Below are 10,579 nucleotides of genomic sequence, written 5' to 3'. Positions count from 1 at the left end.
AGGTCAATCTGTAACCTTTCTCAGGCAAGAAAAGTTGAAGCCTTAAAATATGCGCCGTATTTTTGATGACGGATTGAATCTAGCAATTCCTTTGTTTTCGAGTGATATATTTTTCGAAATTAAGCGGTAAATTTTAGTTTCAATCTGTCATTTGTGTAAAAACCAGGCGGGTCGCTCAAGGCCGCGCAACTTTGGTAGGGTTTGTTGGCTTCAAATCCTACCAAAGAGATTGACCTCTAGCCCTTCGGGCTTGAAACTCAATGGTGAAACCCTTATAAAATACTTTCTATAATTCGAATATCCCTGTAATTCGAACAAAAAAGATTTCCCGTCTGAGTTCGAATTAGCGAGGGGTAAACTGTATGTTCCTGAAAGAGCTATTGATGGATTTAAATGTTGAAAATAAAAACGATCAATTTCTTAGCTTTCAGATTTTACTTCTTCTTAGCATGACTTTTTACATCAGTTTCAACTTCTATACAAGCCACTGTCTCTTTAGGTTTGTCTTTGTTGATCAGCCTCAATCTTGCCCAATAATGACCCTACGAAATATGAATAGAAAAATAGCAAGAAATTAATCAGGGAAAGTTAAAGTTACCTTTTAGAGACAGTTGCAAAGTATCTTTGACGTGGTAGCAGGTTACATTTATCAAAGGTTACCACCACCCTCAAGGTTTTCTTCCCTTAGTATATTAGAATCAATGAATAGCAATACCCAACTTTTGAAAACCTGTTTTCCATGATTTCTTTGACTTGTATAGTAAGTAGTAAAGGAATGACTTTTTGACCTTTTTTTGACATTTTTCAAGATATTTTAGGTTTTTGAACATAACTTTTGAACCAATGAAGTAAAATTAAAAAGTAATACACCCAATTTAAGTTAGGTTTCCTTTGGATGATTCCGAAACAATCTTTATAATAATCTCTTTTTTTCAATGCCTACAATATCAAATCAAAGAGGGTAACTTATTTGTGGCACACCCGGTAGTTTAAAGGTACTTAACTGTACAAGGATTGCTTTAAAACAAAAAAGTCGCAGCCAGTACAAAAAAAATTTCGTACCCAGGGCAATTGTTGATTTTACTAATGTACACGCAATATAAGAATGAAGGAAAACGTTAACTAAGGGACTGGGTACAAATTTTGAGCAGCCACACCAATACTTACATTTATGACAAAGTTTGGTAAAAATCTTGGAAGTTGTTGTTCAATATCAGCTGGCATTCGAACTTTAATGTTTCGTACATTGACAGAACAATCCTTACAAAAGTCGTTCACCATACAAATCTCTGGCATCTTGTCGCATGATAATGAAAAATCACTTAAAAGAAACAAGTTGAATAAAAAGGAATAAATTTTTGAAATTTTGTCCTAAAAATTGTGCTGCTGAAATTTAAACTTCATAGTTTTAAACTAAGTTGATATCGTTTGGTTACTCATCAATTTTAAATTGCATGCTTTTTCATATTGAATTGACACGGATATGGAGCATCATTGGTTAGAGAGAAGGAAAAAAAGGATTTTTGTTTATTCAACAGGAAATCGAACACAATATATCAATAGGAGATGCCAGCCTGATATAAAACATGTGTCTGATAAGAAACAAGAAAACTTATGTAAAACTAAAACCTTAAAAACATTTTACAACACTAATGGCGAAAAGGCAAAATTTCAATTCTGAATACATTGTTTACATACATCCTAGTCTCAAAAAAACAATCACTACGATCAGTGCCGAAACATATTGCCAATTTTGGGAATTTTAACGTTTTTCAAAATTTAAAGCTCGGGCGAGAATTACGATTTCAGTACTTCCACTTTGTTTCATTGGATTTTACGATTTGGGAGGTACCCTCTTTCAGGCTATACATGCTCAGCCTTATTGGAAAACTTTTGAGCTTTTAGATCCTGAGATCTTAAGTCTTGTAACTTAAGTCTCATGTTAAAACTCAGTGAGAGTTAAAGCTCTTCTTTCCAACTGTACTTTAATTTAAAGCATTTAAGAATTTTGAGGGAATTCTACTTTTATGCCAAATATTACGGCGCTGATTGTAGATCTACAATCATGGTCGTAATATTTTAGAAAAAAGAGAAATTCCCACAAATTTTCAACACTACAAATGATTTGGAAGGTTGGAAAGGTAGCGTTTCAACGCTAGACTTTTAAGACTTAGGATCTGAGGATCCAAAAGTTCAAAAATGGTCCAATAAGGCTCCGCAGATAGCCTGGAAGTCTATAAACCCGTGCCAAATTGAAATTTCAGATTAAATTTAAGAGATGGCCCAAAATCGACTTTCTCGCCTGGACTCCAAATTTCGAAGAACAAAGAAATAAGCTAAATTCTCAATAGATTTTGACGATGATTGTAGAGAGCTAGACTTAAAAAAGAAAAGATCACTGTCACTTGTTTCACCCACTGAGCCCTATTTAAACACCGAATATACTATTATGATTTCGACCAATCATTGTCTTGATCAATGTAGCACGAACGTGCAAAAGATATTATTTATTTATAAGAAAAGCAATTAAAAAAAAAAAAAAAATTATTATACGCATAGGTCATTATGACGTCATTTGTCAATTAGTTTTTTATATTTATCAATTAATGTCTCCCGTGAGCATTCGAGAGCTCGCATATCAGATCTCACTTTTCAGCTTTTTTCACTCTCATTCAATAACATATCATAAGGCGTGAGTGTGGTATGAAGAGACCAGCATGTTTTCAAGAACTCAGTGAACAAACTGAATCAAGTTTTCACATTCATTTTGAACATTACATTACATTTACATTGAACCATTTGGAATTATTTTACTCCAATTCACATTTGGCAGGCTGAAGCTAATATTTTCTAAACTTTATTTTATATCAAGGCTTGTCAACTCAAATTTTCTAAGTAGTTTTTCAATCAAATTTTAATTTATCAACTTAGATCAATTTGTATCAAACTTATTTTTGTTGAACATACATTCAATCAATTCATACGTTACGAACACCTGTGTCCGATAATTCCACATTCAAACAGCACAAATATCAATTGTCGCCGACGCTCAACAACGTCATCCGACATCAAGTCAATTGTCGCCGATGCTCACAACCATCATCCGACATCAAACCAATCGTCACCGACACTCAACAAACTGTCGTACGACATTAACCAATCGTTGCTGACGCTCAACAAACCGTCGCACACAGACTCAAGCTGACGTTCACGTCATCCAATCAATTTCACACACCCATATCAAATCAATGAGAAGGAATCGTTTGAGACAAAAGACCAAATCAATTATAAGACTTTGTAAGTCGTGAAAAACAAACCTCCTACATCAGAAGTAGCTATCCCACACGCAAATGGCTGCTGAGATTGCATCGTTAGCCATCGATTACAAGATCGTTCACGCTGAGCTTGCAGACTTATAGACGAGCATCAAGTTGATCCATCAGCAAGCATCAAATCCTGGATAAAGATTTCACATCATTAGAGAAAATTAAGGAACACCCTTCGAGATTTTTCATTCGTCTAGAAGATTGTCCCCGACAAAGAATTCCGAAAATTTTTCTTCAATGAAGCAAGGTGCCAAAACTTTACTAGCTGAAATCAAGACATTGAAAGTAAAAGAGAGAAGAAACGAATCAAGACACTCGTTTGGTCAAAGACATCAGCTCAAGCATACATCCCTCAAATCATCACTGGAGAATGAACTCTCTCAGACAAACTTCCAGAGCTAAGTGACGCAGACATCACAAACCAGTACCAATATCCCTCACCTTGAAAGACGTCTCACAGACCTGACACCAAAATCACTCTACTTGTTCAATATGGTGGTCAGGCCAAAGAGGAGGGTATGAAAACTTTTCTTCAGAAATTCAACTCTACAAAAATAACTAGACTGAACTTGAGAAAAAAGGGAGTTGATAAACACAAATGATGCTTGACAGTAGTTAACGATCGAACTTAAGAAATTTGGGGGACGACTCAACTTATGACATCTCACCTTCAAAGAGAAATTTGAGAAATTCCATCTTCGAAATACGCCTAAACACTTGTTACCAGACTTGTTAAAAATGAATTATGAACATACTGCATTGTTGTTAGTCAAGATTCAAATGCTATTGACGAGATTATGAGAGGCTTAAGAAAATTTTGCATGCACCACAAGTGATGCTTGACAAAAGCTCCAACAATTCGACAAACTTAACCTCACGCTCAAATCCAAAACCTTGAGAAGAAATCGAATCACTTGGTGAACTCACAGCCTCATCAAACACCATGAACTCGCCAAATACCAATGTTGAAGGAAGATTGTACTACAGCAACAGTCTCGAGAAGTTAGCAAGGTGATCGGTGAACACAGACAAATCGTTGGTTAAATCACTTGTGAAGAAGACCTGGAAGGAGAAGATCTCTGGGGAAATTCACCAGTTTCCGGAGAAGGATCGTATCACCCAAGGAAAGTGTTTTTAAGAATCGAAGAAGATCTAAGAACGACCACCCAAGAATGATCCACCTAAAATCGTCAAAGTGGACACCATCAGGAGGAGGGGGGTAAGAGATCCAAATTATGTATATCTGTGGTCACCGACCCGTCGTTACAGTGGCCCAGGAGGTTCTAGGATCCAGTACTTCGTTGTGAAAAATTTAATTCACCCCCGTGAAGATTCAACGAGTTAACAGGCTAAAGGCTTTGCTACCAATGTTTGTTCCCTGGAGCGTTTTGCCCATCCCCATAAGGAAGGTCGTTGTCAACGATTTTACATGTCAAAATCCAGTTCACACAATAGCGGACTCAAACCAGAAAGCACGTACTCGTATGTGAGGATCACAAGCATGAAACGACCAATCCACCATACAGGAATGTATGAGAAAACGAACAGCTTCCACATTCGTCAAAGACATGGGACTTCACTTCAATCGAAAGAAGGCCATCATTCGTCCCACCACACTGATAGCCATCTATCAACTTCAAACGATCACAATCAACAACCAACAATCCTCTTCTACGATTCAGGATGTAGTGACTTCGTCTCAAAATTCAACGCCATCCAACGACTACCCCCAAGCAACTGTACAAAAGATACGCGTCCAATTCACTTGGTGGAATCGGGGACAACATACTGAATCTCCCTGGATGTATACCGTATCATCCCATGTTCGACACCAACCGGTTGCATCATTCACTGGCGTCTGCTTGGAACGTACTAAGCTACTTCAACTCATCATTGAAGAAGTGAAAAAGATATCCAAGACGAATTAGAATAACCAACCAAGACGCCAGCTTACTACCAAACTTCCAAGGTCCATTGGGGTGATGTCGATTTTATCATCGGAATCAAGTATCGCGTACCACCCGAGATAATCTTCAACTTCCATCAGGTTTAACATCTATCGTCATTCTTCAAAAACAGTGATGGATCTCGTGGTGTAATCGGTAGTCCACAATCGTGTCTTCAATCAAATGCTGCACGTTGGTATCACAAATCGAACAAGCTTCATCTCCAGTCACTCAGAGCGTATTTCTGGCTATCGAATCACCCGATGTTCATTATTCGGCTTTAAAGACTCGGTGAAGACACCTACCACGTCCACAATGATCAAATCTTCGTCTCCAAGGCAGAGAAGAGATTCACGAGGTCGAATCTGCCGGTTCCGAAGTGAGTTATCGTTGCATCAAATGTCGATCGTGCAAAGATGCAAAAACCATGAAACATCGAACCCTACGCATCCAAGAGGAAGTCCGAACAAGTCTACGACCAATCCGTCACAGGACTCGAAAGCATCAGCCATCGATTCTTCCTTTGTACAACGACCCGACAGTAAAACTCAATCCCAATCGATGGAAAGCACTCAAGTCTACGAGCAAAGTGAAGAAGTTGTCAAAATTTCCAATCGACAAGAAACGTCATCGCCTCCGAGCAAAAGCTCCACGACTTAGACATGTCGATTTTGTCAAAAATCTATCTAACGAACAACAAATCAAATTATGTAAAAACCAGTCCAGAACTTCATTCCATGGAGGCAGTTTGGAAGACCAATTCCATCTCACACCCTGTCGAGTAGTGGTTGACGCCTCCCGCCTACTACAGTGGATATAGCCTCAAACAACTTGCCAAGGTCGCAACAACATGAATAAGATGATCGAAACCTCATCCGTTGGAGTATCAGACGCATTGTTATCATACAGATGTAAGTAAAATGTATAATACGGTTAAATTGAACGAAGACCCATTGGCCTCCAAGTATTTGTGGTCAAACCGATCTCAATCCAACCAACCACCTCATAGAGAAGATCATCAAAACCTTGATCTATGGGGTAAAGTCAAGTGGAAACCAGGCTGAACTTGCCCTACGAAAGACAGCTGACCACTCAAAGGACAAGTACCCTCGCGTCAACGAAGTTGTCAACAAGGACGTTTACGTCGACGACTGCATTTCAGGTCAAGATTCATTACAGGAAGCCATGGAAACCGCCGACAGCTTAGAATCGTCGTCAACAAAGGTGGGTTTCGACTCAAAGGATTTACCTTCAGTGGCAGTGACCCACCTGAAGCTCTCACATGATGGCAAGTCTATTTGTTGGGGGAATGATCTGGTACCCAAAGATCGACAAACTATCACTTGACATCTCCGAAATGAATTTTGCTCGAAAGCAAAGGGGGAAGAACCGACAGAATCATCAGGTACAATTCCATCTCGACTCACAAGAAGACACTGCGTTTCCAAAGTATCTGAAATCTTCGACCCAACTGGAAAGATGACTCCAATCACTGCTGGTCTCAAACTCGATCTGCATGAAACTAGTCAATCACAAACTTCAATGGGATGACGTCCTCCAGACTCACTTCGCTCACTATGGACATCCCACTTCGACATGATCCAAGAAATCAAAGACATCAAATTTCACCGCACAATCATTCCTGAAGATGCACTCAATCTCGACATCTCAACCCTCGACTTCGGTGATGCAAGCCCATCACTAGTTGTGCTGCCATCTACACTCGTATTCAAAAGGAAATGGTACGTATTCGTCACAACTTGTATTTGCACGATCAAAAACTCTTCCTCAACCATCAACACACCTCGAGCAGAGATGTTTGCAGCATTGATAAACGTACACACTGGTGAAGTTGTCAAGAGAGCATTCCAACAACATCACAAGAGATGCTTGAAAATCACAGACAACACCATCGTGCTTCATTGGATATCAAACACTGAGCTTCAACTCAAGCAGTGGGTTCGAAAACATAGTAATCGAAGTCCATCGACTCACAAACATCGAAGACTGGCGATTCATCGACTCCAATCAAAATGATGGCTGACTTAGCAACAAGGAGAGGTGTCCAGTTATCAGAGGTCCAGCCAAACTCAGAATGGTTCGTCGGCCAAGACTGGATGCACCAAGATGAATCCAAGTTTCCTGTTAAAAAGGTAAGCGAAATTATTCTTACCTCTAAAGATCTTCAAGAGTTTCACAAAGAAACACAGGCATTAAAGTCAATAGATTTAAAGGCACCTCTTGATGTTACATGCAACATCAACTTTGTTGTTCCATCGGAAGTAAAAGCAAGATACACCTTCTCGGATTATTTAATTGATCCAAACAAATTTCGATTCAAAACTGTTGTTAGAGTTTTAGCAATAGTTATCAAGAGCATCAGAAAGATGAGATGGATGAGAAACAACAAGAAAAAGACGAGATCAGCCACAGCAAAGTTCGATCAATCAAGCAATGGTCCATCCAAAGACGACATCAAGCAAGCGGAAGATTATTTCTTTCGCAAAGCAACGATGGAGGTCAAACATTTCAACAAGCCATCTGTCTACAACAAAGTCAGCCAAGAAGTCAGTGGCATCCTTTACTACTCAGGACGGTTTCTACCAACAGAAGCCATCAACATCGTCACTCCAATGGCATCATCAATGCACGACTTGCAATCAACAAGCTTCTTCGTTCCACTCGTCGACAAACACTCGCCTTTAGCATACAGCATCATCAACGAGGTTCACTGTTATGACGAAACAGTGAAACACAGTGGTAACGAATCAATTCTACGTTTTGTCCTTAAGAGAGCTTACGTTCTTGAAGGACGTGAAATTGTCAAACGTATCAAACGAAACTGTACTCGATGTCGGTACATCGAGAAGAAGACTGTGAGCATTGAAATGGGCAAGCTCTCGTCTCCTCAATTAACAATTGCCCCTGCATTTTATTATTCTCAGATTGATCTTGCAGGGCCTGTAAAGGCATACTGCAATCACCACAGACGATCAACAATCAAGCTTTGGTTGACGGTCTTCTGCTGCATGACCACTTCAGCTACATCAATCAAGATCATGGACGACTACAGCACTGTCGCCTTCATCCAAGCGTTCGTACGATTTGCATCTCACCATGGTTATCCTCAGAAGCTCTTCATCGACTCTGGTAGCCAACTCATCAAAGGATGCGAAGACGTCAAAATCGACGAAAGTGTGGTAATCACATATCATAAGGCGTGAGTGTGGTATGAAGAGACCAGAATGTTTTCAAGAACTCAGTGAACAAACTTGAATCAAGTTTTCAACATTCATTTTGAACATTTACATATACATTTACATTGAACCATTTGGAATTATTTTCACATATCAATTCACATTTGGCAGGCTGGTAAGCTAATATTTTCTAAACTTTATTTTATATCAAGGCTTTGTCAACTCAAATTTTCTAAAGTAAGTTTTTCAATCAAATTTGTAATTTATCAACTTAGATCAATTTGTATCAAACTTATTTTTCAGTTTGAACATACATTCAATCAATTCATAACGTTACGAACACCTGTGTCCGATAATTCCACAATCAAGGTTTATAGAAAATTGGTACCCTCGTGGAAGCACTACTCAACGTGGCGCGAATCTTGCCTTTATATAACGGATGTACCCACATCGAGCAATTTCCAAGAGTATCAAGGTCATTCAACACATAAAAACAATAACAATTAACATACCACCCAAAACAGGGAATTTTGACCCAAAACAAGATTTTCTTAGAGACATCTACTTCAACTCTGATATTTCGTGGAACAGTATAATTCTTGATTTGAACACCAGCTGAGATGTGAAGTGTAGCATTGTTTTGGATTGGTAGTTGTTTTGGTGCTTGAGTGAGTGATAGTTGAATTGGTGCATCTTTGTCTAAAAATGTAAACATAACCCAAGATTTGATTGACTCTACCGACAGCTATAGGAGTAGTATATAATGAATGGTTCTAGGACAATAGGGGATTAAAAGATTAAAAAATGAAAACATATCGTTTTTGCGGATTAGTGATGTTTTCGATATGTTTTCATGATTCGTTTTTTTGGGGTTCCCACTTTAGGGTTCCCACTTTTGGGTTCTCACCTTGAGGTTCCCACTTGGGTTCCCACTTAGAGTTCCCACTTGGGTTCCCACTTAGAGTTCCCAGTATACGGTTGCCACTTTAGGCAAACACCCATTTTAAAGCTCAGTTTGGCTGACCAATTATGTTGGACGTTGTTGGACAGATGACTATTCATGCAACTTCATAATTTTTCTACGTGACTTTTTGTGGAACATTACGTTCAACAATGGTTTTTAAATGTTGGATACAATTTTTTTTTGATTTTTTACAAAAGCCTTTAATAATCTAGTTTCACTTTGATAGAGTTAATCTTAAAACTAACAACATTTACAAATAGTGGGTTGAAAGAAAATTATAAAAATAGCAGACTCTTAAAGTTTAAAATGAAGAAAATAACCATAACCTCAGCTGGCTTTAAACTAGAAATCAAATAAAAAAACCAATAAGATTAAATAGCACACTGCACTGGTTTTCATAAGAAATGTATGGGAGCGAAACTTACCACAGTTTTTCAAAGTAATTGCATTTGAGAGGTGTAAAATAACGAACAAAATGATGAAATACATCTCTTGTCGCACAAGGTTTGAATTTCTAGATTTCTCAAATTCAACAATAGATTAAATTTTAAAAATACAAAGTCTTCTGTAAGAGAGTCGGTCTTTAGGCCTGGAGAGGAGGAAGGTACTTTGTGAAGTGACGGGGTATGTCAGACCCAAAGTTTGAAAATCGACTCTATGAGCGACTGAATTTCGAAAATTTACCTCCGAGCCTTCAAAATACTAAACACTAACATACTATAGTAACAATCAACGATCAACGAGACGATTTTTATAGAAAATAAAGTCCAAAGAATCAAGTCAAATCTTGTCCCTTAAGAAACAGTTCATGGAATATAAGTTCGACAGCTAGTTATAAATCTGATGTATTTATGAAGTATCCAATATATATATAAAATATTGAAGTTTTCTATTTAAAGTTACCTTTTAACAAGTTTATCATTGGATTGATAGATTTTATATAACTCGAGAAATTTACTTCGCTTTTTCATTTATTCAGCTTTTTCAAGAAAATAAACTTGCCAGCCTCTTTATTTTGCTTCCACTTCAATCGGGTTTGCATATAAAACCTGACACAACACGATTTATGATGAAACACTTTTCGATTTTATTGATACAGTTGCAGGTACTTAAAGGTTCTGATAAAACTCTTTGACACGACAATTT

At 38.1% G+C, this 10,579-nt stretch overlaps 1 protein-coding gene across 2 annotated transcripts; it reads right to left on the bottom strand.

The window, feature by feature from the left end:
- Nucleotides 1-416: 416 nt before the first annotated feature.
- Nucleotides 417-10,532, bottom strand: LOC136797495 (uncharacterized). 2 transcript variants are annotated; one of them, XM_067054072.1, is made up of 4 exons: nucleotides 10,337-10,532; nucleotides 8,982-9,168; nucleotides 1,168-1,321; nucleotides 417-542 (listed from the first exon to the last, which is right to left on the bottom strand). In XM_067054072.1, the coding sequence occupies exons 1-4, from the start codon at nucleotides 10,353-10,355 to the stop codon at nucleotides 435-437; spliced, it is 468 nt and encodes a 155-aa protein (XP_066910173.1). In that variant the 5' UTR covers nucleotides 10,356-10,532; the 3' UTR covers nucleotides 417-434. The 2 variants fall into 2 exon arrangements, with proteins under 2 accessions (XP_066910173.1, XP_066910172.1); XM_067054071.1 differs by lacking the exon at nucleotides 10,337-10,532 and adding an exon at nucleotides 9,859-9,973.
- Nucleotides 10,533-10,579: the final 47 nt, after the last annotated feature.

This window comes from Clytia hemisphaerica, unplaced genomic scaffold (assembly GCF_902728285.1).
Source record: "Clytia hemisphaerica strain Z4C2 unplaced genomic scaffold, Clytia hemisphaerica genome assembly, whole genome shotgun sequence".
Classification (NCBI taxonomy): Eukaryota; Metazoa; Cnidaria; class Hydrozoa; order Leptothecata; family Clytiidae; genus Clytia; species Clytia hemisphaerica.
The sequence above is the reverse complement of the archived record's forward strand: the minus strand, read 5'-3'. Positions and strand labels throughout refer to the sequence as shown.